The sequence below is a fragment of the Plectropomus leopardus genome, chromosome 2, assembly GCF_026936395.1.
Source record: "Plectropomus leopardus strain MGB_pleo_1.0 chromosome 2, ASM2693639v1, whole genome shotgun sequence".
Classification (NCBI taxonomy): Eukaryota; Metazoa; Chordata; class Actinopteri; order Perciformes; family Serranidae; genus Plectropomus; species Plectropomus leopardus.
Genome location: NC_142177.1, coordinates 7899854 through 7926608, shown reverse-complemented (window position 1 = coordinate 7926608; position 26755 = coordinate 7899854). Strand labels below are relative to the sequence as shown.

At 38.3% G+C, this 26755-nt stretch overlaps 3 protein-coding genes across 4 annotated transcripts; 1 reads left to right on the top strand and 2 right to left on the bottom strand.

Annotated features, from left to right (window-relative positions):
- Nucleotides 1-401: 401 nt before the first annotated feature.
- On the bottom strand, nucleotides 402-4195 carry ghrh (growth hormone releasing hormone). Its single transcript, XM_042499377.2, has 6 exons — nucleotides 3926-4195; nucleotides 3609-3699; nucleotides 2386-2490; nucleotides 1026-1130; nucleotides 782-907; nucleotides 402-685 (listed from the first exon to the last, which is right to left on the bottom strand). Exons 2-6 carry the CDS (start codon nucleotides 3683-3685, stop codon nucleotides 673-675), a joined length of 426 nt encoding a protein of 141 aa, XP_042355311.1. The 5' UTR covers nucleotides 3686-3699; nucleotides 3926-4195; the 3' UTR covers nucleotides 402-672.
- A 2588-nt stretch (nucleotides 4196-6783) lies between these two features.
- cdk5rap1 (CDK5 regulatory subunit associated protein 1) lies at nucleotides 6784-19113 on the top strand. Of its 2 annotated transcripts, XM_042499334.2 has the most exons (13): nucleotides 6791-7279; nucleotides 7365-7468; nucleotides 7546-7580; nucleotides 8628-8728; nucleotides 8807-9017; nucleotides 9142-9262; nucleotides 9973-10203; nucleotides 10383-10480; nucleotides 10601-10656; nucleotides 12260-12390; nucleotides 12526-12675; nucleotides 14361-14501; nucleotides 16024-19113. In XM_042499334.2, exons 1-13 carry the CDS (start codon nucleotides 7006-7008, stop codon nucleotides 16171-16173), a joined length of 1803 nt encoding a protein of 600 aa, XP_042355268.2. In that variant the 5' UTR covers nucleotides 6791-7005; the 3' UTR covers nucleotides 16174-19113. The 2 variants fall into 2 exon arrangements, with proteins under 2 accessions (XP_087939991.1, XP_042355268.2); XM_088083865.1 differs by lacking the exon at nucleotides 16024-19113 and having other exon boundaries at nucleotides 6784-7279; nucleotides 14361-14525.
- Nucleotides 15929-26415, bottom strand: LOC121952577 (bactericidal permeability-increasing protein-like). The gene is made up of 16 exons (XM_042499344.2): nucleotides 26024-26415; nucleotides 23879-23986; nucleotides 23675-23789; nucleotides 23443-23574; nucleotides 23199-23354; nucleotides 23005-23068; nucleotides 21817-21877; nucleotides 21394-21485; nucleotides 21102-21278; nucleotides 20964-21023; nucleotides 20717-20884; nucleotides 20566-20633; nucleotides 20419-20461; nucleotides 20274-20337; nucleotides 18457-18533; nucleotides 15929-18278 (listed from the first exon to the last, which is right to left on the bottom strand). Exons 2-16 carry the CDS (start codon nucleotides 23979-23981, stop codon nucleotides 18237-18239), a joined length of 1422 nt encoding a protein of 473 aa, XP_042355278.1. The 5' UTR covers nucleotides 23982-23986; nucleotides 26024-26415; the 3' UTR covers nucleotides 15929-18236.
- Between the last annotated feature and the right edge of the window lie 340 nt (nucleotides 26416-26755).

The following is a 26755-nucleotide window of genomic DNA, read 5'->3' as shown; positions in this document are numbered from 1 at the left end:
ACTGCCACTCCCAATATTCACTTAACAAAAGTAGATAGCAAAGCACCGAAATTCACTATTTTCTTTGCCATTTTTCTGAAAATTTATGTTAAAAAAGTAATGAGAAATATTCATGTTGGTTGTTTTTCTTAAAATCTGTGCTAATGTTACTGGTTTAAAGTAGGCGGGGCTCACCTGAAAAATGTGATGTCACATACGTCTGTGCACCAATTAGGATTCAGCACCATTTGAATCACAATCACAACAATCTGTTAGCTGGTTGTTTGATAAAATCTGGTCAAACCACACAGTCCTGATAAAGCAGATTAGAGGTTTTGAGCATAAAGTTACTAAAAATAAGTACATGAAGATGTATTTTTTTGTTAAAAACTTTCATTACTGTGTATTTAGTCAGAAATATACAGCCTCATGTTGTAAACATTTATTCCTTATTTCAGCAGCCACTTCAACATAAGTATTTCTGTTCCAGCATGAGTTCTCAACCTAAAGATTCTCAATGCTATTTTTTCACAGTCATGAGCTGAGCTGTAGGTTTTCATCACAGTTTTTAATGGGAATAAAAAAATCATCATGAATCATTTTCGTCTGTATCGTAGGGGTTGCAGTGATGGTTGTGAAAAGTGACATCGGCGAGGAGCACTGGCGGTCTTCAGTCTGTCCGATCCACCAATCTCAGCTGAGCAGTCTGTGAAGAGGAGAGTCGGGTTAGTGAACATGCCGTTAGCATGTGCATTTATCAGAGCTCTTGAGTGTGTAATGGGTTTTAACGGCATACATTTACCTGGGCCTCATGACATTCTCGTGCACTCCTCTGTACCTCTGATTGCTCTGAATGGATGTAAGATCCTCTTTGTACGTCCCCTCATAGATATCTGACTGGCGTTTCATATAGGTCTCACTTTCATGTCTGTAGAAAAAAAGACATCAATGGCTCATGTTTTATTGCGCGTTTCTGTTTGCACCCTGAAAACACACAGCTGGATTTGCACAGATTGAAGTGATATCATTCCTCGTGTGCAACCTACCCCAGCCGTTTGCCCATGATTGTCTGGAGGAACTTTCTGGCAGAGATTTGGCCCAGGACCTTCCTGTAACTGTTCGTAAAGATGGCGTCAGCATGGCGTCCTGAGCTGAAACCAGGAAAACAATGTTCAACAGTTCAGTTATCACACAACTTAGTTATTCTTCAAATAGCAGTAACAAAAAGACGGGTATATGGTGTATCTGTGCGGTTTAGCCCAGCTAAAGGTTCAATTCACCTAAATTACAAAAACGAACTTCACTATCATGCAGATAGCTTTGGTTTTATTTGCCCAGATTTTGAGATTTTCTCTTCCTCAGCTTGCTGTGAACTTATTTTGTTTCACTGCACACAGAGCAAGCACACTAAAGACTTCTGCAGCCCGAGCTGGCTTTTTCATTTCAGAGCTCTGCTAACTTGAATGAGAATGAAATGACTCAATTCTGAAACTCTTCTAGACTTTTCAAATGTTATTAGACCAAACTCATTTAATCCCAATAGTGAAAAAAGTGATTCTGGGGGGGGGGTTGCTGTCAAAAAAACAAGACAAAAAAGTATCCTCTGATTTACAGCTGTCCCTTTTGCCAGGTGAGTCTTTAAACCCCTGCTTACTCCTTGGTGCCTGTTTGTAGCAAATAAATAGTCACTAAACTGTTAATCCTTTAAGCAAATTAAATTTATTTTATGAATTTAAAAATTTATTTAAAAAAAGAAACATAGAAAAGAGATACAAGACAATTACCTGAAATTAGCAACAAAATGAGAAAAGTAAAAACAAAACCACACAAAACCCCCCAAGCAAACAGAAAATAACCTGAAAAAAGTTCTCAAATAAAAGAATATATATTTTTTTCTGTAGTCTAATTTTAAATATATAACTATAAATATAGATTTCTTGATATATTTCCCCAAGTTATGTAATGACTTTCTGACAATTCTCTCTCTCTCTCTCTCTCTCTCTTTCTCTCTCCTTTTTTAGGCTAATTTTCAGGTCATATTTTTGTCATATTTTACTGGTTTTCATTTTTTTTTAATGAGAGGGACATTCCACACCAAGTTGCTGATTTCTTTTTTTTTTTTTTGCCAAACTCAAAAATTGAACCAGTTTTCTCATGTTTTGAAGGTTTTAATGCTTTTTGACAGCGTCAGAACAAGAAAGCTGATGTCGAGCCAGATTCCAAAGAGTTAAGGGTGAAGCCAGAAATCTTAGAGGCAGATATCTCAAAAAACAAAGCTATCTGCACTGGAGAGAGGTAACTGAGAAAATAAGTGCTATTATGTAAAATGGGTAAACTGGCCCTTTAAGCCAGATCAGCCGCTCAGTCCATATTAACCATGGATGTATTATAGTGAAATCAACTGACCGTAGCTCTGCTCGCTCGGCGGGAGGGCTCGAGTCATCCTCCAGCTGCTCTGCTGGATTCTTTAGAGAAGATGTCATCAGGATAGATGTATCCCTCTGGCCAAACCTGAGAAACATCCTGGTTAACTAAACGAACGTAGAACATTGCATTCAAACATCTCCTCACACAATATGTAAATTAAATTATTACACAGAGTTCTTTAAAAACATCCACAATCTTCTTTTTAGATCATTTTTTAAATTAAATATTCTGCTGCTTTGGCACAGCACACTGTGATTAACATGCGCTGTGGTGACTAACACCGACATCTTGACCCTTTTTAGCATAACAAGTGCAGAGGGCACAGCTGTGACACGCAGAATGACAAGTAAACGCTTTGAAACATTATGTGCTTTATGCATGGACATGGTCATTCTTTGAGCCCTGACAGTAATCATGTGTTTCTCTGTCAACTTTGAGCCTGAGTCAGCATTAAACTGTGCACCTCTATCTTTATCTAAATCAGAAAAAAAAAAAAATTATATATATATATATATATATATATATATATATATATATATATATATATATATATATATATATATATATATATATTTAAATAGCCTATTTTTATAGTGTAAATGTACAAAAAAATGTAAATATCTGTTAAATCAAATCTAAGCACGGTGTACACACTGTATATACTGTCATATCCACACAGTTCATGTATGTAAAGTATATAAGACAAGCAGTAACATAAATCATCTTATATTTATTCCAGTGCTCTTTACACTCTACACATCTGGAGCAAAAAAAAAGAAAAGAAAAAAAAGGCAGATTCCTTTAAAACTGTTTTTGTTTTTTTAAATATACACACAGTATTTGTCTAATAAAGCAGGTTATTACTTTATTTGTTATTTTATTTATCCTTTAGTCACCTTAGCAACATTTACTAATACAGAGAATTTATGGAGTGTATTTTTTGTGGTGTTTATTCTTTGTCAGAGTTCTATTTTTTTTAAATCATTTATTCAGAATATTGATCTTAAATGACTTTTCTGCACTTCTGCTGCCACTGTTAGGCATCTACAAATCTGAATAGTTGAGTTGAGCTGTCCCGAACGATTTAAATAACTTTTTGAACCCTATAACCCTATAACCCTATAATCTCCCCCCCTATAATCTCTAACATCTGAAAATCAGAAATGGAAATCATTTCAGAAAATGTGTATGTAAGGACTTACCTAATGGATGGGTAGAGCGGGGAGCCTGATAAAGACATGACCAGGCAACAAAACAGCAGCAGTGCAGCTTTCTCCATCCTCCCAGCGAGTCCTGGAAAAGAATGAACAGCTAGAATAAATGACAGGAGTAGAAATTACATTAGAAAAAACGCTGAAACCACAGTTTCCTTCAACCAGCCTCATCACTCTGCAGAAGGCACCAAAGTCTCAGCAGGCAGAGATGATGGAAAACATCAACATTTAATCTGAAATGTTGAAAACTGCCCAAGCATGGACATTACATGTATAACATCTACACAATTGCATATGAGAGTTACCTAGATTTTTAGTGTAATTCTGAGCGTCCCTGTAGTTCCTCCTTATTTGGTGCCTTCAACTCTCATCATCTCTCTCTGCCAGGAGACGCTGGACAGAAAAAAAAAACAACCTCTGTACCAGTAGTGTTTGTTATTCCTGCCTGCATGGTCAGTTTATAGTCAACCTGTAGCTCCCAGTCACTCCCACATCACACATGATCACTCTCTCTCCCCCTCCCCAAGGCTGAGCTGTGTGCATGCTCTCTCTCCTTTTTTTGTCCTTCTCTCCTTTCTCAAGTGTGCTTTATTTGTATGACCAGGACTGAATAACAGAGATACCAAAATGTTACAAACAGGCACAAACACAAAAAGACCCCAGGTGGTGCCTGAGCACCTGGTCCTTTAGTCTTTGTCAAGATAAGTGCCCTCTTTCTAAGACGTTTTCCTTCTTTTATTATTTCTCATTTTATATTTCAGTTTTTTTGATTTGGCCCATGGTCAGGCATGAGCACAAATAGGCCCCAGGTGGTGCTCAAGAACCCGCCCTTTTGTCCTATGACTGGATAAGTGCCCTTTTGCGTCCTTTTCTATTTCAGATTGTACATTTGCAACCTGTTCTCGTTCCCCGGTTGTCAAATACTGATGCTTTGTCATGACCTCAGGCGTGTAATAGCGATGCACAGGGAGCCCTTTAGTGTCTCTATATGACGCACAGCTGAAACACATTGTAACACGTGGTTAATGCTGTGAAACAGTCGCAGTTAGGTTTAGAAGAAAAATCATGTTTTAGGTTAAAATGAGTGTGTTTGTTACATACTGTAATGTGTCATAAATACGTTGTGCAAGTGAATATAAACCATGTACTCTTATATATTATATATTTTGTATGTGGACACTGTATCATGGACACTATTTAAGCACCCATCTACTGGGGACTATGTGTGGACACTTGGCTTGTCTGTTTGTTTTTGTTTTGCCTTTTGGTGTTACTCAAGCCTTACTTATTTGTTTTGTATTATTTTTCTACTTTCAGTCCAGTGTTCTTTCTGTGTAGATTTTTATTTTTTTAATTTCTTATAGAGATCTGTTAAGTATTAATTATCTGCATTAGTGTGTGGGTGATGAAATAAATAAATATGTGACCTACTCAAATAAAACATGTGTACACAGTGTACAATATAGCTTAAGTATAACTAGGTACTATTCAGACTGTCGAAAAAAAATATCGCAGACAGTTGCCACATTACAACTTTGTTTATCGCAGTAAAAAAAAAAACAACAACACATTTTTGCAGTCAAGTAATTTCAAACAATTAAAAAAAATAAAGAATATATATGATAGGATGAAAATTACATGTAGGCTAATGAAGATCTTTACAGCCATTGCATTATCTTGTACATCAATTATGCACATTTCCCCCCAAAATAAGGCCACATTTTATTAAACAGCTCACTCGTACAGTTTTTAGAAAACTGACATATTTGATTAACTTTTCATTAGGCTTATTTATTGCAGGGCTACACACTGAATTGTTTCAAAGATTTATGCTGTTACCTTGTAGTTCATATAACTGTTGTTGCTACAGACTGAATGAAAGCATATCTATAGAACATGTTTATTCTGCTAAATAGACATTAGTACATTCTGTCACTGTGAGAGGAAATTAATAAAAAATAAACTTTTTTTTTTATTTAACCGACGTCCGGAACGTGGTTTTACATCGAGAAGGTTTCTAGACGGAACATTGAGCTGGACGTACCCGGGAACATCTTTGACTTATTTTACAAGATGTTTTTCTTTCGTTTACTTCCGTCTTTGTTCAGCAAGACATCGTAACCATCCTTTTTAGTCTTGGCCTTCAGATTCAAGAGGAATAATGTGATAATAAGAACGATTTAGCGGTGCTATTGTCTCCTGACGTTGTTCCACGTCTGTAGATTACTAAAAGATGAACAATGAACAACCTACTCTACGCATGTGCTCCTAAATCACGGCTACAGTCAGATATTCCTCAGTTTAGTTTCGGTAATTCGCTAAGAATTAACTGCGTAAGGTAGCATTCCTGCCACCACACGTAAAACTAGTTATTACTGTCCAGCAACCTCTTTATATTTTAGCATTTCAATACTTTTCCATGTTTTTTTAATGTCCCTTTGAATACGACGTTGAAGTTAGCTTTCAGTTGGTGGCCTCCGATTCAGCAGTTTAAAGAGAAACGTAGTTTACAATATTTAACGACTGATTCTCTTTTACTTTGGCAATAGCATGTTAGACATTTGGTCTTAAACTTAATTTGTGGAACCAATATTATATTTGTGGTGATGCAAAAAGGGAGATTTCACAGATTATTCACATGTAGATGACACTGAATCAGCTCCATCAATTTAAACGGGTCAAATCTGGACTAGTTTATTCCAGACATACAAATATGATTTAAAACAGTTTCACATCTGTAAACCATTTATTGTCTATGTGGGGAAAAAGCAGAGGAGTTTGGTTGGTTGTCTTTTTTTGCATTTTCACAAATCTGAAATTTTCTTTTTCTAAATTCATAAATAAATAATATAGTGACGTCTCACCCCCCCCTCCCAGAATTTAAAAAAATGAAATATAGGTTTCACAAATCTGAATTTGCGTTTTAAATCATCTTTAGCACTTCTGGAATATTCTAGTCCAAATTCGACCCCTCCATGTTTTTGATCTAGAGCCTGTGCAATGTGGTCTAAATGAGAAAATGCAGCTAAAACTCCCTCTTTTCTTGCATTTTTACATATAGAATAAAAGTGACAAATCTTGGAAATGGTTTTGCTGAATAGAAAGTGACGAATCTAAAACTAACTTCAGCGTCACCGTTTCAAAGGTGGAGATAGTCCTCTCGGTATCACGTCATCTTTGGCTCCACATGATATGAATGTTTGGGTGACATTTACCCGACGCAGCTAGCACTTCCACACTAATTTGTTCAGAAAGTTAAACAAACGACAAAATGTTAGCTACTAAGTAGCGCTAAACGTAGCTAACTGCAGTACATAGCTGCTCAGTCAAGCTAAACCCGACAGCTAGCTACACGGCGTTTGTTAGTGTAGCTAACTTAGCTAGCATGGAGTATCTCAGGAAACCCCTGTTTACTTTTACCCAGCAGTGGAAACCCCTCAGCTGTATTCAACACAGATATTGTTCTAAATCAGCGAACTTTAGTGTGGCTTCAAGAGAGAGGAAGACAACTGTAGACAAGTTCAAGAGCCAGGTATCCTCTGGTCCAAGTTTCCAGGACTTTATCAGAGGAGTTTCAGTGAATAAGAGTTTTGTTGCAGATGAAGAGTACAGACATGGTTATCTCTCTGAGGATCTGGAGCTGGGGAATTCAAGGAAAGGTCAGTCTGCATCACTGAGAGCCTTCAAGTTTGTTTTTATTGTTTGGGACCAATACTAAACTGGTGTTTTGTGTTTATATTCGAGTGTATTTTGAAACCTATGGATGTCAGATGAATGTGAACGACACAGAGATAGCCTGGTCCATACTGCAGAGGAAAGGATATCAACGCACAGTTCACCTTAGTGAGGTAAAGAAAAGGTTTATATAACTTTAACATAGTGTATTTTTTAAAACCGTGTACTTAAAAAATGATTGTGCTTACAGGCAGACGTTGTCCTTCTGGTAACATGCTCCATAAGGTAAGATAATGTTGAACACTTAAAGGAAAATGCTATGTTTTGGGGAATAAAGTAAAAGACTGCTGATTGGAGTGACAGGTTTACAGCTGTTTAACCCGACTTACAACCTTAATTCCAAAAAAGTTGGAACACTGTGTATAATGAAAATTAAAACAGAATGATTTTTTAATGTTTTATCTGTGTGCCTGCGACCTTTGACCCCTCAGACTGCACTGCATTAAAATCCAAAATGATGGTAAAAAGCATATAACAACATGGGCTCAGGAACAGTTTGGAAGACCACTGTCCGCAAACACGGTTTCATTGCTGTGTCAACAAATGGAAGTTAAGATTTGACCAAGTGCCCATGGCATCATGGGTAACTTCATATCCGTGAAGGCTCCATGAATATTGAAAGGTGCATACAGGTTTTGGAGCAACATATGCTGCCATCCAGATGACGTCTTTTTCAGGGACGTCTTTGCTTATTCCAGTGAGTCAATGAGGCACATTCTCCACGTGTCCCAACAGCGTGGCTTTGTCCTAAAAGAGTGCAGGTACGAGACTGGCCTACCTTAAGTCCAGACTCCCATTGACCATGTGTGGAGCATTTTGAAGCACAAAATATGACCACTGAGACCCGGTCTGTTGGACAACTAACGTTATGTGTCGAGCAAGAATGGAAAGAATTTCATTTTCAGAACTTCACCAATTACTGTCCTCAGTGTTGATAAAAGACTAGGTGATGTAAAACACTGCTTAACATCCCTCTCTCACAACTTTCTTGGAACGTCTTGCAGACATCAAACTCAGAAAGAGTGTATACTTATAAATAAAACAATCGGATTATTAGTTTGAACATTAAATATTTTGTCTTAGTACAGCGTTCAGTTGAATATAGATCAAAAAGCATTTGTAAATAATTGCGTTCTGTTTTTATTTACATCTCAGAGTGTTCTACCTTCTTCAGAATTGGGGTTGTACTAAAATTGCCATTACACAGCTTCTGTTAGACCAAAGAAACTAAATTTGAATCTCCAGCTGATGGACAGATTTCTCCTTTGACAGAGAAAAAGCTGAACAAACTATATGGAATCGACTACAACAGCTGACAGCTATGAAAAAGAAACGGTTAAAGACCCACACACCAATGAAAATTGGGATTTTAGGTAAATAATTTCACTATTACACACTTATTTTACTGTCTGAAAGAAGCAGAAGATCTATAAACGGTTGTGTTTGTCCAGGCTGCATGGCAGAGAGGCTGAAGACAGAGCTTTTGGAGCGGGAGAAGCTTGTGGACGTTCTCGCCGGTCCAGACGCCTACCGAGACCTCCCCCGCCTCCTGACTGTAGCTGACGGAGGTCAACAGGCGAGCAACGTGCTGCTGTCGTTAGAGGAGACCTACGCTGACATCATGCCTGTCCACCACGCTCCTCAGGGACACAGTGCTTTTGTGTAAGTTGTTTACCAAGAAACTATGATTTTTGGAACAGTGACACGTCCTGTCCTCTTCTACAACAACACTGTGGCTTTTTATGGAAGCATCTGATGATTCTTTGTACGTTTCTTGCGTTTGTAGGTCCATCATGCGAGGCTGTGACAACATGTGCAGTTACTGCATTGTCCCCTTCACCAGAGGGAGAGAGAGGAGTCGACCCGTCAGCTCCATACTTGAAGAAGTTCGGATGCTCTCTGACCAGGCAAGTTATAACCTGAACACTTAAAGTGTTGCAGTTAACCCTTTCAGTCATTTTTGTTCCATTTCAGTACTTTCCAAAGTTCCTACGGTCATGGAAAACCTGGAAAAGACATGGAATTTCAGAATTACATTTTCTAGACTTAAGTCATTAAAAGTTTTGGAAAAGTCATAGAATTTTGTTGTCTTTGAAATCATAACATTGATCTTCCGTGGACAACCTTTCACATAATGTAACATAACAGCAAATTAGTTTTCTGGAGCTGACTACGAGACATAGCTACAATTTATCTGTATGATTCTATTTTTGTGCAACTGGTGACAATCGCCTTAGCAGTGTGTGTGATTCCACTGAGTTATCAGCCTGATCAGACAGTATGTTACAATATCAGCTGACGTCATGTGAGCACACTTGGAGGTTTGCAGTGAAGCATTCAGGTCTTTTTCCTTCCATTCGTCCATTTCTGAAAACCATTCATAATTTACGCAAATATGTTCATTCTTATGGTGCTAAGGTTGTTACAGTAGGCTAAATAATGTGTTGATAATGGAACTTGTAGAGTAAAACGTCCCAGTGCTGTTATACTCTGTAACACTCGTAACTCAATCAAGTTACTTAGTCAGACCTACCTGTTGTATAATAATGTATATATTAGTGAATGAATAATTTCATCTCTCTCTGACCAGTTGTGTATCGGTGGATGTTTTTTCCAGGGCGTGAAGGAGGTGACTCTGCTGGGTCAGAACGTGAACAGCTACAGAGACACGTCCGAGGAACAGTTCTGTGGCTCAGAGCCGACCGCGCTCAGCCGCGGCTTCAACACCATCTACAGAACAAAACAGGGAGGTCTGCGATTCTCCGACCTGCTGGACCAGGTGTCACTCATCGATCCTGACATGAGGATCAGGTTTACCTCCCCTCATCCCAAGGACTTTCCTGACGAGGTACATGAGATGCTTTACTCACTGAACACACATTCTCAACTCAGTGTAAATATAGATGTTCCTCAAAGCGCCTTTTTTTCCGTTTGAACTCATTTTGAAACAAATCCCTGTGGGGAATTCCGTGTATCGATTGGGCTGATTTAGTGGTCCTAACATGCTCTGTGCGCTGCTTTTTACAGGTTTTGCATCTGATCGCGGAGCGAAGGAACATCTGTAAGCAGATCCACCTGCCAGCTCAGAGTGGCAGCAGCAAGGTCCTGAAAGCAATGCGCAGAGGGTGAGACAACACTACGTTTTCATCAAAGCAAATCTCTTTGTAAACTTGTTGACGAAGTGTCTTAATATGTCACTCAGTGTCACTGCTCTAACAGCATGTCCTTTCTTCTAAAATATACAGCTACACGAGAGAGGCCTACCTTGATCTTGTAAAGCACATCAAGAGAATTATCCCAGGTAGGATATAAAAAGTCAAGTGTCTTTTCTTTCTTTATTTTGCAATGATGGCAAGAGTACAAGTATATTTTTAAATTATTGCAACTTTCAAGAAATTTCACTCTAGTAACAGAAAATGGCTTGTGTAAAACTGGGATGAAAGTGATAAGTAGGTCAGCTAAAATGTAGGCTCTGTCCTCACTGCAGCGGCAGTGGGTTCGATTCTGGCCTCGGCCCTTTGCTGCGTGTCATCCCCCCTCTCTGGCCCTTTCATGCTTCAGCTGTCTTGGTCATTAAAGGCTAAAAAGCCCCAAAAAATGATCTTTAAAAAAAAAAAAAAGTAGAAAAGTGCAATACTTGAAACCAAAGAGCAAAAGTAAAATCAAAGATTTTTAAGAAATACTCAAAAATGTACAAGTACATTTAAAAAATGAGCATGGTTTATGAGTAAATGTTATTTGTTACTCCACCTCTGTTCATTTCTCAGTTTAATAGACAGAAGTAAATCTTGGCATTGTACATTTTTGCAAACCACCTATGCGTTACATTTGTACATTTCATATGTACGAAATTAGTGTTCCTGAATGGACAGTATATAAGCTGACTTTGTCATCTGGAGGTTGGCGGGATGGCAGATGGTGTGACACCCAACAGACACACCTGCCAAGCTGCAGACCACTGTTCGAGTCCAACAAACAACAGAACAGGTTGTTTTATTAAGCGGGTCATTGCCATATCTTCCTGCAGATTTTTAGCCACCAAATGTGCATGTTTTAGAAACACATATCTTTTTTTTCCAACTGGGATAGTACAACAATAAGGGTTTGTTTTTACACACATTCATTGAAAAACATCTGCCATCGAAAATAGACTTTATATTTTTTGTAGCTGGGCCATTCATTCGGGGTGCTGTTAGAGCACAGAGCGCGCTCGAGGCAGAGACGGAGCCGCAGAACTTCAGGCGCAGTGAAAGTGAATCTTAACCGTTTGTTCTGCTGGGTCTAAAAGTTTGCATTCACTTGCAACAACTGCTCCTTTCATCTGTCGATCTGATCTGATCAACTCTGATCAACAGATCAATTACTCATCCAGCAAGTTAAAAACTGCTGCTGAGGAAAAAATGAACTCACGGAGAGCTCTGCCTGTGCTGCGTTTAGAGACACATGGCTTCCCCAGCATTGATTTGGCCAGCAAAACCAATTATTTTTCAAGCCCAAACATAAACATTTCCTAACAATAACAGGTGGTTTTTGTGTCTAAAACTAACCAAATGTTACCCACCACTTTGTTGAAACATAAAGTTTCAATGTGTCCGCTTTTTAATAACATACAAATGTAACAGATCTGTGGTTTACAAAAACGTAAAACTCAAACACTTTTACTGGCGATGCGGTTGGTACTTTACACATTGATCAATAGCTTATATAACAATTGTAGGTTCATATAACACTAATTTGAGTAACGTGACTTCATGAAATAAAATAAAAAAATCACAATTAAATCACACAAAGAATCCTACTGTGTGGAAAAGCCCAGCTGACAATAGCCTAAAGGGTATTTGATTTGGTGTTATCGTCTTAATAAAGTGGCGTGTGTTAACATAAATGACGTGTCTGTGTGTCAGAGGTGAGTCTCAGCAGTGACTTCATCTCAGGCTTCTGTGGCGAGACAGACGACGACCACCTGCAGACTCTGTCACTGATCAGAGAGGTGGGCTACAACGTGGGCTTCCTGTTTGCGTACAGTATGAGAAAGGTGAGCTCTCGTGGGTTTGTAATGTACAACTGTGTTTTAGAAATAAATTCAGATTGTTATCTCTCAAGTGTTTTCAGTCGCCCCATAAATAATCTAGTTTTACAGTAGTGTTCTAACCACAGTTTCCTCACTCAGAAAACCCACGCCTCCCATCGGCTACAAGACGACGTGCCAGCTGAGGTGAAGCAGCGCAGGCTTGAGGAATGTATAACTGTGTTCAGAGAGGAAGCTGCAAGAGTTAACGCTGCTCTCATCGGCAGCACACAGCTCGTCCTGGTGGAGGGAGTGAGTACTGCACACATGACCAGCACCTCTTTCAGAGGATATGTTGTTTATAACAATGCATGAATTAAAATGATAGGAGCCCTACTCAAATACTTATTTTATTAAGGTGCCCCTGAAAATAAATCCAGACACTAAAGAAGCTGCTGCCTTTCTGCACACCGTCGCCCTGTGTTAAAGATAGCTTAAATAGAGATGGTAGTGGCTACTTTAAGTAGATAAGGTGAAATAATCATAGTTTCACTGTTTAGCCATGCTAGTAGTTTTGCTGTAGGAATGCCTTGATCAGCGTGGATCAGTCAGTCGGTCCAGCTCTTTGGTTTCAATGGAATATCTCAGCAACTTTCAGATAAATTGCTAAAAACATTAATGGTGCCCAAAGCATGAGAAAAAGTGATCCATGGATTTACTTCCCTTTTCTTTTCAAGTATAAAACACTCATATTACACTAATGTTCTGTTCTATTCAAAACGAGGCCTTAGGGCTGGGTGAGGTCAACATCAGCGTCAACAGTTCAACACATGAGTCAAAACTCAACATTATTTTTCTTCATGAAGTCAACTGTCTGTCATTAGGACAAAAAAAGTGTGTAACAGTGTGTAAATTATCATAAATTCCATAAAATTCAGCACAGCGTCCTGGCCGTGTTTATAAAATACAGTATGCATGGGTGACAGGTCTTTTGCAGTCATCTTAAACATTTTTTTGTTGCTAATTATCTATAAGAGCATACAAACACATTTTGTAGATATTTTCGTCATAGATTCCTCCTGTAGTTTAAAACAGGTCGAATGACATCAATCCATTATTATGATAGCCTAATCAGTGCAGTGCAGTCCAGAGAGTGAAAGAAACTATTGATCTGCTAATTCATGGCTTTAATAATTTATAATTTAATGAAAGGCTTCTCGCATTCGAATCATCTTTGTTTGTCATTTGAGTTTTCTTTATTCTTGTGACAGCAGCAGCTTGTTGCACAAATCTCTGTTGTTATTAATCATTAATCACACTTTGGCAGAGCACCAAAAAAACAATATGTTCACTGCAGCATTTTCCAATATTACTGTGTCACAAAGTCAGGCCTCACCAGTATTTCCTTCAAGTCTCAATTTGAGTCTTGAAAGCAGCTGTCATTTTAGCTTGTTTATGATTTCTTACAATAACAGTTACTTTTGGGACAAATAGGATAGGATTTAGGATTCGGACAAATATCTAGTAAATTTGGACTGCAGCAAATTTTTCAGGACATCTGGTCACCAAATATAACCGTAACTGTATATATTCCTTGTGAAAGTTATTCAGTTTTCCTTTTAATTTCTTCCTTTACCACGACTTTTATATGGTTTGTTCAATTTATGCTTATGACTTAAATATTTTATGTATCTTTTAATACATTTCCTGTGTGTGTACACTGGAGGGGGCAACAATTACATTTTTTCATACAGCCCTGTGTTGTATAATGACAAATTAAAAATTCAATCCCATGCCAGTATGTCGGGGAAAGACTGATTTGCTCCTACTGAAAATACGGTTGTACTATATACATACACTGTAGAAATTCTGAAATTGAATTAGTAATGTGTGACACTGCTCGCAGTGGATCAAAGTATCAGTCCTGTTCCACTTGGGGGTTACTGTAACCTGTTACCAGGCAACACTGCTCATCTCTGGTTTTCACTTTCATGCAGGAAAGTAAAAGATCTGCCAAGGACCTGTGTGGGAGAACTGATGGCAATATGAAAGTGATTTTCCCCAAAGAGGACGTTGCTGTTCTGCCTGCTGAATCCAACACTGCACCAGTCAGTGCTGGGGACTATGTGCTGGTGAAGGTACGCTTTAATACATATAGATAACACATCTTTAAAGATTGGACTTTTTTTTTCAAAGCAGAGCCTGGCTGATCAAGCCGATGTTATTAGTAGATCTATTTATTACACATATTTTGGTATATGGTATGTTGAGTGGTACAACAAGCTGCAGAACAGAATGCCAAAGATGGCTTTGAAGTCAATTACAAACCTTGTCATTTTCCATCAGAGCATTGACTTTATTTTTCAATTTAAAAATGTCAGTACATATGTTTGTCATAATTCAAACTGAATTTTAAGGCCCTTAAAATGTATTTTCTCATCAGATTCTTCGTGCAGGATCTTGCATAGACACACTCTTCTGTCATAGTCTCAAAGCTTTTGGTAATGTCTCATTAACATTTCTGTATTTAATTTGTATGTTTTCGAGTTCAGACGTACATCCCCTTTTCTGAGCAATGTCTGAAGAACACCTTGAGGAAAATGCTTGGACTCAATGATGAACTGATTAGATTTTAGTGGTCAAAGGTCAAGGTCACTGTGACCTGCGGTCTATCCTGTTGTTGTTAACACAACATCTCAAGATCGCCTTTAGGGAATTCTTTTTAAATTTCGCAAAAACGTCCGCTTCGAATGTTGTTCAAAGGTCAAAGTTTAAGGTCACTGTGACCTCATAAAACTGCACTTTTGACAATAACTCAATTATTCATCTGCTAAGTATGATAAAATTTTACACAAATATCTAATAGGATATAGTGAAGAAATGATGTTGTGTCCCTCAGGATGTAGAGGTACATTTGAATGAGAGTCCTTAATCAAACAAGACACACAAAGGAGTTTGATTGAATTGAATTTTAAAGTGTAAATTAATATAATTAGTGATGAATCTTTAGAATTTGTTTTAAGAGAAGCATTTAAGCTTTAAAGCCAACTTTTTCATAGGCTGAAATGTTTGTTACCTCTGCCAGGAGGTTGTGTTTTTTGTTTTTTTTTGTGTGTGTTTTTTTTTCTTTATTTTTTTCAGCTGGAATTTTTAAAAACTACTTGCCCAATTTTCATGAAATCTATGGCCATGGTGTAGGTCTGTGCTACAGCGCCCTTCCAGTTGTTTGTTTTTATAAACAAATATAAGTTGATGTATTTTTATCTCAAATAGTGATTTTGCTATAACACTAAAAAATCTAGTAATGGTGAGGCTCTGTTTCATACACTGAGAAAATGAACTTAAAGATCTGAATAAAAAAAATATATATCTCAAGGCTGGAAATGTCTCTATACTCATCCTAAAATGAAAATTCCCCCTCAGAGTGTTCAGATGTAAGAATACCTTTAGTACAATCATGTTAAACTCATGTCCAGCTGTGACACACCAACCATTTTTCAACCACTGTTAAAAAAGGCAAGTTTAAAGTTGTAGCATTAAGAAAAAAACACAATTTAAACAATCATCCCTGTCAGGAGCTTTATTAAGACATTATCTGTCAATTTGAAAGAATTCATTAGACAATTATTCATTCTTTGATGTTATGTGTCTTTAACATAGATACTGTCAGCCAACTCCCAGAGCCTGAGAGGCCGAGGCCTCAGCCACAGCTCCCTGAGAGGATCAGTGAGGCACTACGAGACTCTGCCAAGCCACCGGCATGATGAACATGTGGCCTCAGACTCATCCATGATTGAAAGGTGCTCTTGAATGACACAGGTGACATCACAAGAAACAAACTGTCACTCTTTGGGAAAACTAGCACACTGCCCACTTCTCTTGAATGACTTTGAAGACACACGGAGGCTGTTATAACGGGAATATTGATCATCTTACAGTCACATTGGACTCCTTGAATGGGCTGTGCAATATTTTATTTATACAGACAGTAAGTATTTGTTTGTACACATTAAACTGCTCAAGGCTGCATTTACACGAAATCAGGGGTTGCAATGAAAATGGCTGTCTTACCATTCATTTGAGTGTGGGTAGTGTGTCTAGACTCTGGTGGTGGGACTGCAGGTGAGGCCAGGTTAAAAAAAATGCAGCGGTCTGCATCAGATGGTTTAAACATAATCAACTGTTGGAGAAACGCAAAACAATATCATGCTGTCATGGCCAATCATTTAACAGGTGATTAAACCCAAAGATGCCCGCTGTCCATGGGAACAAGAAATACAATGATATATTGGGTAAAAGAAATAACAAAGTGTGTATTAACAGCAGTGTAAAGGCTACTATCCTACAAAGAAGAGCACTTGCTTTGTCTGTGTGTGCAAGAACGTGTGTCATTTGTGGCAGTGAATACTACAGCGAAGGAATTCTGCAAATCAGTCACTAAGACAGCAAAGCTGGCTTTCACACTTGGATCTCCCACAAAATGTCCTTTTATGTAGCATTCCCACACCAACGCACAACCCTGGTGATCCACCTGATTTGGTGTGACTACAACCCAAGACCCTTTTTTACACCTGGTATTATCAAAGGTATTGGATGATCTGATCACAAGTGGACGGCTCTAAAGCCCCTTCCACCTGCATAAAAAACCCACTAACACCTGCTTACATCTGGCTTTTTAATGTAATAGTAAAGATTATAATGAGCATTCACACCCGGGTCAGTTGACTCTACAGTAGTCACGGGTGTTTATCGGCTCTTGCTCCAATTGGCATTGACAGACACACAAAACCTGGGTGAATGCGCTAATTATAGCCCTCTACCGGCGAGATGCAATGATGGGCAGCCACAAAATACTGTCTGTCTTCATCTAAGCAGCATCGAACAAAATCTGAATAAGTAAGAGATATACAAAGATAAGTAACACCGTAAAGTTTTCACACACTTTTGTCCATGCTGCTTGCTACTGTTTACTAACCTGTTTTCTGGCCTGTCTGTGACGTCGAACATTACAAATAAAAAAAACCCACACAGAAATGGATACTTGTCTGCTGCAGTCATGTACACAGCTCTGGTCTATTGGCAAAGGAAAAAGACAATAGAGGACATATTTAATGGGTTCACTTTTAAAAAGGGCGTACACAAACTTTGGTGGAAAAAGGGTATATGTCTGTCAGGTCACATTTGGTACTGGAATGTGTCTCCACATGAGTCTCAAATGATCACTTTACCACTCAATTTAGTCACCCGTGACGTCTGTTAACATCGTGTAATCAGAGCCTACAATGCTGAAACTGGTGTGGGTGATGTAAATTCTAATGTTTGTTTAATACAAACAGCGCTGACTGATTAGTTTTGGCTGGTACTTGACTGATGTCATCACATATTTTATGGGACCCCTCAAACTGCAGTAATAATGTCATGGATCAGCACATTTTTAGAAACGCACTTTGAGTCAGAAACTTAGAGAGGGAATTTGACCAAAGTCAGCAGCAGAAAGTGCTGTGATCTGCTTTGAGAGGAGCATGTTGTTTCAAAAAGATGATTGTGGTGAAAACAGCAAACCCTGTCCTGCAGACTGTTTACCGCTGTGACATGACTGCAGCAGCCCCCATATACATTTTTATGGAAAAACTGGTCTGAATTTACATTAAAAAAAGATTATACATGATACATGAACAGAAACATGATAAAATGACAAAATTGATAATGGTAAAGTTATAAAACTGACATTTAATATTACATGCAAAAATGAGATCTGCATTTCTCAGGGTTGTGGGGGAAGTAATACCTTGAGATTATTCTGTTTGTTTTTCTTTGAAATTTCTCTGCCAGGTAATTAAACTTTTAATCCTGTGAGTTTCCAGAGAGGCCATTCATCCCAAGAACTGAACATCTGTCCCGATCAGCATATAGTCCTAAAAAAAAAGAAAGCGCAACAGCAGTTAAGAACAGCTTCCAATTAATAATTATGTTGATTAGCTAGATATTTAAGATGTTTTCCTCTGAGTTACTGGACCGCATTAAAATTTGACATATAATAAACGCAGTTAGCTCAGACACATGCAGCTTTAAAGAAAAACTCCAATCTCTGACCTTCATGACCTGCAGCTGGGTGTTCACAAGCTTCATCTTTCCAAGAGTAGGAAGTGGGTATCCCTTTTCAAGTTGTGCTATGAAGCAGAATTTAAACATTTAGACAAACTACTGTCAGAAATCCAATATGGAAAACATTATAGCAATATTATTAGTAGAGGCTTAATATTGAATTTTAATTATAAAGGACAGTTGAATTGAATCCAACTCAAAGTGCTTCACATAAAAACAATCAAATAGATAATCATAAGGACAAAAAACTACCACACATTATGAACTTTAAGGTAAAAGGACAATTAATGAGTTTGAAACTGGTTCAGTATAATTACTGAAAAAAAAATGAAATAAAAATGAAAAAAAAAACACTTATAGACACAAGCAATGAGTGCAGTTGTTAAGAGGCAAAGTTGGCCTTTTGTCCTCAGTTAAACCTGCACTAACTGTTATTTGGGCCACTAGGGGGCAGCAAAAATAAGTTGCAAAAACAACATTGATATACATGATGAACTTGTTAGCAAACATTAACACATCCAGCAGCTGTGAAGCAACATTGCCATTTATTTGTAGTCACCATTCTGTCCACCTGATGAATGAAAGTCCAATACTCACTGTCTTTTAGCTCTATTTTTTGTTTCCACCAACACCTGAGGAAAATACCTGTCTCTCTCAAGCTGCTAAATTCTCCACTATGTTCACCAGCTGGTCTCTATGTCTGTCTGCTGTTTGCTGCTGAGCACGTTGGCTGGCAGTGGTAATGTAGACCTAACGTAGCTCATCAGGTCACACAAGTTTTCTCAGAATACAGTGTAACAACTGTAATTATGATATATGGAAATCATAAAGTCTCCAGTGATTTTCTTTGGTGAATGTAATGGGCTTCAGTACAAACTTAAAAAACAATTGTATTTATGATATGTGTTACTTATTTTTTAAATTAATAGTGTGATGTGACTGCAGTGGCATATCATAAAGCCAGTTGCCAGAAAAATGTTGGAATTGAATGTTTGTGGAATCCACAGATACATTACATTTGTACATTGCAGATACTGTAGCAGTTACTTTGAAACTTTATTTTTCTTCTCATTTTGACAATGCTGTGGTTAACATGTGGTTAGGTTTAGGCACAAAAAACAGTTAGTCATAGTTAAGAATAGATACATTTTTGGCCTAGTCCCTTTTACCCCAGTCCTGGTTGGAAATTCAGTAAAATCTCAGTTAAAGACAAAAAAAAGAGTTTATCGGGGCATTATCCCAGCAGGAAACACTGAAGTGTCTTGATAAAATATAACTGCTTTTAGTGGCACTATACAAGGATGACACACTGTGACAAGTCCCTAAAAAGCACCACGTTTGGTGCATATAAAACCACTGGAAAAACAGCAACGGGTTTGTTGTTTGGAAGTTTTAAACAGGCGACTGCAACTTGCCAGGTGTCCCACCAAGGTGACACGCTGTCCACCATCCCCTCGGCCTCCCGATGACAAAGTCTGTTCATACACTATGTCTTCACTACACTTCGCAGTGCCAGTATTTCCTTCCAGCCACTGGGCTGATACCAGGCAAAAAAAAGTTGGGAATCACCAGTGTAGGCTGCTCAAAATGATGCCACAGGTTAGCTTGCCTGCATCATTAAGGGTCAGGGGCCGGCTTGAATGTTGAAAGGAAAAATTCTGTTTTAGTGACACTGCTGATGTTGGATGTGATACTTGAATCAGTCTAAAGAAAGGACCCCATAAACTCCCCTTTGATCTGCATACAATAGCCTAAGTACCTGATGTGACACCTTGTTTATATAAACTAAATATGCAAGAACTCACCATTTAGTTTCGGTATCACAACCACTTTTAGGACCATTTGGAGAATTTTGTCGAGGGATTTGACCTGCGGGTTATAGTGAGGGTTAGTTTGTTATTTCGACACGGATGTTGCATACCGTGACTCGTATTAGAATGCAGTTCTCACCTGAAAATCTCCCACGTAACTTGTCCCCAGGGTCAGATCCATTCTGTGCAAATTAGGCAAAATTAGACTACGACGTTCATCTGTACGAGGACCTTTTGGCCCCATTTTTCTCCTCTGAGAACAGGTAGCAATTTTTAAGTAACTCACGCATTTAGGCCGACAGCTCCAGCCAGCTTCATTCCACTGACAAACACTTTGGCGCTGACACTGGTCTCCTGTAAAGACAATGGGGTGAGGAGAGTTAGTGCTCCTCTGAACCACAAAATTGGCTTTTTATTATGTTGGCTGTGTAACTTACCAAGTTCAGGACAAAGAGAGGGGACAGTGTGGCGTTGGGTTGTATAGCGTAGGCAGTCACTGTGCCAGAAGCTTGAACTGTCACATTGCTGGGTCCAAAAGTGATGACGGGATTTTTCACCGTCTTCACCAGCAGTTTCATCATTAGACCTGGAAAAAGCTTGGCTAGCTGAAAATGAAGAGATACATAGTTGATAAATCACCAATAAAGATAATGCTCAGTAAAAATCAGTGGAATGTGTCATCACCTGCGGGATGAACGCTCCAAACGTCCTTGTGCTGAGTCGGATGGGAGAGCTTTTTGGTATCTGTAGGCAGAAAGGTTTCAGGGTTAGTGTGAAGTCATGAACGTAGATTGATAGGGGATTCAGCTGGCTGCAGCTTACCATGTCGTCAGTGATGTACAGGCTGAGGAGTCCAGCTTTGTTGTAGACGAAGGCTGCAGAGTTGGTGGTGAAGGCAGACAGGCCGATGTACATCATGTTGTTTATCATAGGCGGCAGAGAAAAGGCTGTGGGGGAGAACGGAGGCTCCTGATGCTTTCCGATGTTGTAAAATTCACCCTAAATGACAAAGAAACAATAGAGACAGAAAAGTAAGGACATAATTTCTCGACAACTAATCAGACGCTTTAGATATACTATTTATAAGCTATTCAGTAAAATTGACTATACATACCCTTAAGCTGAAGTCTATTGAAGTGTTTGACACTGTAGGAGATGACACCATGGAGTATTCAATCTCTGCATACTGGTCCACCTTGGCTACAACTGCAGGAAGGCAGATAGTCTCTCATGTATCCAGCATCAATGAAACATTCCAATATTTGACATAAAGATAATGTTTTACATATGAAACATCCACATATTTGACATAAAGTCAATGTTTTACCAATGAAACATCCAAATGTTTGACATAAAGTTAATGTCTTACCTATAAAACATCCAAATATTTGACATAAAGACAATGTTTAATCTATAAAACATCCAAATATTTGTCATAAAAGTAATGTTTTATCTATAAAGCATCCGAATATTTGACATTAAGACAATGTTTTATTTATGAAACATCCAAATATTTGACATAAAAGTAATGTTTTACCATTGAGAGTTTTCAGCTGAGGGTTCAGATCAGACACTGCATCAGCCACCAGAGGGCAGATCTGCAACAAAGAAAAAAAAACAGACACACTCTATTCCCAGACTCCAAAATAACCTCAAACAATGATTTCTGACTGGAGAAAACAATTCTTTATGTCATATCTGTGATATTTTCTGACTAGGCTGTTTTCTCAAACATCTTAAGACTAAAAGTTGCTACCAACTGGCAGAGGTAAGAGAAAAGAGAAAAAGAAATCTCGAAAACGGGACATGCACAACTTGACACATTTATCAGATAGTAGTAGCTACTAGTTTATTTAGAAAATAAGACAACAAAAAAATCACTCTAAGATTACAATATACAACTTAATTAAATGAGAAGATTAAAGATTAAACCAATGTTATCCGAACCGTTTGCCTTGTGACTCGCCACACAAACAGATGACTTTGAGTTGTTCGCTGATCTATCAAAGGCTGATTTACCCTGTAAACTTCTCATAAAGTTTTATTTAAATAACTGTTTAAGGCCCCCCAAAAACTCAAAGACTCTGAAAAATCTGATATATAGGAACTTTGTTTTTTCTTATTTCTTCTCTCAATAATCTTCTCACGACCCCTTTAGATTTAACTTGGGATACTTTGGATAGGGTGTGACCACTAAGTTGCTTAACATTTAACTACCAAAGTTATTTAACAGAATATGTAAAACTTTGTGAAATTGGGAAGTGAGAGGAACTTTTAAAGGTTCAGTCGGTAACTTCAGCTCAGCTTCAGAAAGAGCTTTGTAAAAAAGAAAAAGTGGCTGAGAAACAACCACTAGCAATGGAAAAAGTTTCATTCCTCCCTTGCCAACATCAGTGAACATGGCAAAGACAAGTAATCAGAAGACTGATGGAGAATAACTTGCTTTCACTTTTACTATCTGCTTTTGTTAACTATTTTGCTATGTAGACTGTTGTTGACAGTGTGTGCACAAGCAGTAAATGACCACTGTGTTGGAGACTTCTCCTGGCTGTGATTGGTTGCTTTTGTTCAGGTGAATTCTTGCGGGGGGGGGGGTGTACAAAACTTACCCACTTCAGTTTTACCTGCATTTAGGATTTCTTGGAATAAAGTAAGATTCTTTGTGAAAACAATCCCAGAGACAAAGTGGGATGATCAAAAAAGTGTACGTCTGGTTTGCTCTCACCTGTTTCTGCATTGCATTTCGTAGAGCCTTATCAATAAAGGTTTTGAAGAGATTGTACAGCCAGCTGAAACAAAAAGCAATTACAGGAATAAGGGCCCAATGCAGCGTGTCAAGCATAGCTAAGAAATAACTGGACATCCACATTGCTTTCCCTTGCCTCCCTCAAACATAGTGCACAGCAGGCTTTCTTTTACCTGGCTCCGCCGTGGAATTTGATGCTCGCACTGCCGACAGTTGCTGCACAGCTCATGCTACTGACCGTAGGGCGGCCTGTCTCGTCACTGTTGATGGCAATGCTTGTAGTGATTGTGAGGTCCTTGACATTCAAATCAAAAGATCCGCTGTCCTTGCTGTAACGAGAGGAGTCACTGCTGCAGCAGAAATACCTCATAATGAATTTAACTCTAGTGAATAAGGAAGAAATCTTGTCTCACTTACATTATTCGGAGGTACTTCACCTTCCAGTCTCCGCGCAGACTAATGAAGGCGTTACCAATGGAGAGTCTGACACCAGTCCCTGGCACTAGATCCAATGCAGACTTTGGTAATCCCACATTCTCTATTTGCATACTGAAAGAGACAACATGCATGTTTGTACTTGGGAAACGATAGTACTTTAAGTAAACCAGTTTCCTACAGAATTTAGTGTTGAATAAACTGGTGAATTTACTTTGACAGGGTGTAGTGGACGTTGCCAATGGGAGACACCTTCTGTTTCCCAGAAATATCCGGGACTTTGATGGTTTTGAGTCTCTGCTGGATCGAAGCCATCCCCAGTTGTCTGCCTAGCAAAAGGCAATGAAGGGAATTTGATGATGAAACTCTGGAGAGATCAGTGCTTTCCAACTGTGAGGAAACCTGCTGTAAACCTTACTATATTCAAGGCCTTTTGCTGTTAGCTTGACCTTTACCCCGGGATCGGTGCTTAAAGTCATAGGGATTAAAGCCCCCAGAGCCAGCCAGCAGTACAGGAACATCTTGACTGTTGATAAAAAGAACAGGATCATCAGCAAAACTCATGACGTGACACAATAAAACAGAGAAGAGCCACAGTGAAATCAAATTTGTATTAGTCATGTCAGAAGTGTCCTACATGAAGTTCTGCATTCATAATCCTACTTAGGTGAAGGTGTGGTAGTGTTATCAACAAAATGTACTCAAAGGGACAGTGTAATAAGGTAGTCCATGACAACATTTATGTATAGTGGTGATACTTTTCAGCTAAAGATTTTAGATTTAAAAAAAACACATGATGATCTTATGCTATATAAACCAGTGTTTGCAAACTATATGGCCTGTGATTGCTTGTCACATTCAAGATGATAATTAGACAGTCATATGAGTCTCAGGGAAGTGCTTTTACTCTTACTTTTGATACTTTGAAGGGACCGTTTACACCAAATCAAAAATACATGTTTCTTCTACCCTTAGTGCTATTTATTAATCTGAATTGTTTTGGTGTAAGTCATTGAGTGTTGGAACTAGATGGCACTTAGCTTGTGGTGCTCAAAGCACCAAAAAGTACATTTAATAAACTATTCAGCATTGTTTCTTTCCAGAAATCAGGACCCGATTGCTTGAGATAATCCACAAACCTTGTTGTGAGCAGTTTCATGCAGGAACTAGTTTCTTTCTATCAACAGGGTCATGCTTTTTGAAAAAGACATGACTATTGATTTTCTCAAATGAATTTCTTGGCTCTTTGAGTCCCACAACTCACTCACTCCAAAACAATCTAGACTGATAAACAGCACCACATGGAAGAGGAAAGATATGTATTTTTGCTTTTGGTGTGAACTGTCCCTTAAAAGTATCAAAAGTAAACACACCTGAGACTCATGACTGTCTAACTATCATCTGGAATTCGACAAGCAATCATAGGCCATATACTTTGCAAACACTTGTTTAACCTTTAACAATATATTGCATTTTATAAGATTATGATGTGTTTTAAATATAAAATCTTAATTTAAAAAGTATCAACACTAAAGATAAATGTCATGGAGTCAAAAGTACAATATTTCCTTCTGAAATGGAATTCAGCATAAAGAAGCCTTTAGTGGAGGTCTGTGAAAGAGCGGACTGTCAGTGCTGCAGCAGAAACCACATGACCCCTGATAAGTCAGCAGGCGAGCGTGACTTTTATTAAATAACACTGAGATTAAAGGCCCAGTCTGCTATTTTTGTTCATTTTCAACAATCTACAAGATTTTACAGATGGAAGATTTTTGGAACATTCAAATCATGCGTTTCCTCATACAATTGCAATACCTCACTGTCAGCGAATGCTGTGGCAGTCACATGTTGTTTGCCACAGTCAAGAGCTCTGTCAGTTATTTAGGGATGGAAAAAAATCTCATTCGATCTTGTGGGGTTTTTTTGTCCATTGATGCCTGAACTTTAGAATGTTGTAAATTGACAGATTGAGGCTCTGAAAATGTTTGTGAGCAGACTGAATGATTTGACTGAACTGACCAACTGTAAGTCGTGTCAGTACAAGTAGAAAGTTGCCTTAAGGAAGATTCCATGTGGTTCAAAAGTTCAGTAGATGGATAAGGTGAGCTTTCAACAACTGTATTGTAAATATCGACATAAAAAGCTGCTTGTCAAAGAGAAACCATAACTCACAACTGGAACCAAAACCCCTCTTCGATGATACACACCAAGACTACTTCTCCATTCCAAAAGTAGTTATATTTCATTCCAAAACACTTGCAACATCAGCATTACAAAACATTGGGTACGTCTTTCTAAATCTCTATTCCAGTCTCTTAACATATTCTTTAACAAATAACACTGTCATTTAGGCTGACGTAGAAAAACTACACAAATCAGGATCAATGGAGCACTTAACAGCAGTTCATCTTCACTGGAATCTACCTTTGTCAAGAACATTTCCAAAAAGTTAAAGGTTCCTTCACACATTAAGGTTAACCTGATCAGTACATTTGGACCGTCATTATGAAGATTAAGCTTAAAGAACACATTTAAGAAAGTGAATAAGTAAATTTGTACTTACCTGAAACAGCAGTTAGTCGGGTTGCTCCTGATGTCAGTCAGACTGGCAAAAAGGCACAGTGAAAGAGGAAGGGAGGCACATGGCTTCTAATTCACTTACCCAATCAGAATTGAACTTTTTCTAGGGGACTGCCCCAGATAAAGCAACAATAAACAAACTTGCTATCTTCACTGCTTCCTGCTCTCTTCTAATCTCGTCAATATCAAAAACACTAAGTGCTGTTGCTAGTGCTGTTATCTGAGTGGAGTGTGTTTGCATAAAAAGATACAATTTTAAAGCTTGATGCGATTTTGAACTTTCTAGTTCCTGAAGTCAATTCTCTGTAAATAAGGAACTACGCACAAAAAAGGAAAAAAAATGTTCCTTAAGCCACACGGTGCAGTCAGATCCAGTGCCAGTTTAGCTGAAGCAGCACCATAACACCTCGGATGTAACAATAGCAAATATTAGAAGTGATTATGAAAAGGGAACTAGAAGCACCAAACAATGTACTGTATCATACTTGTTGCACCATTGACAACAAAAGGCCTCAGTGCTCACAATTTACCTTTTTTCAGTCTTTGCAGTCATAACGCAAGCAGGAATGGGAAATGCAATCACGCCCTCCCTCCTCATTTCAGCAGTGGCAGAGCAGGGTTTGTATTGCATGTATCACAGAAAATGATGTAATTCTAAAAGTTAAATTGTAGGTTTTTTTTTTGGTTGGTTGATTTTAAAGTACTTCACATATAT

Bases quoted from the DNA above. Each gene is read 5' to 3' on its own strand.
- cdk5rap1 (XM_042499334.2), top strand. From the start codon at position 7,006: ATGGAGTATCTCAGGAAACCCCTGTTTACTTTTACCCAGCAGTGGAAA. The intron at 7,280-7,364 runs GTCAGTCTGCAT...TTTATATTCGAG, and splicing joins GCTGGGGAATTCAAGGAAAG to TGTATTTTGAAACCTATGGA. The intron at 10,481-10,600 runs GTGAGACAACAC...TAAAATATACAG, and splicing joins CTGAAAGCAATGCGCAGAGG to CTACACGAGAGAGGCCTACC.
- ghrh (XM_042499377.2), bottom strand. From the start codon at position 3,685: ATGGAGAAAGCTGCACTGCTGCTGTTTTGTTGCCTGGTCATGTCTTTA. The intron at 2,491-3,608 runs GTAAGTCCTTAC...GATGTTTCTCAG, and splicing joins CCGCTCTACCCATCCATTAG to GTTTGGCCAGAGGGATACAT. The intron at 1,131-2,385 runs GTCAGTTGATTT...TCCTGGTTTCAG, and splicing joins GCCGAGCGAGCAGAGCTACG to CTCAGGACGCCATGCTGACG.
- LOC121952577 (XM_042499344.2), bottom strand. From the start codon at position 23,981: ATGTTCCTGTACTGCTGGCTGGCTCTGGGGGCTTTAATCCCTATGACT. The intron at 23,069-23,198 runs GTAAAAGAAAGC...TTTTTGTTTCAG, and splicing joins AAATTCCACGGCGGAGCCAG to CTGGCTGTACAATCTCTTCA. The intron at 21,024-21,101 runs GTAAGCTGCAGC...TTCTGCCTACAG, and splicing joins TGTACATCACTGACGACATG to ATACCAAAAAGCTCTCCCAT.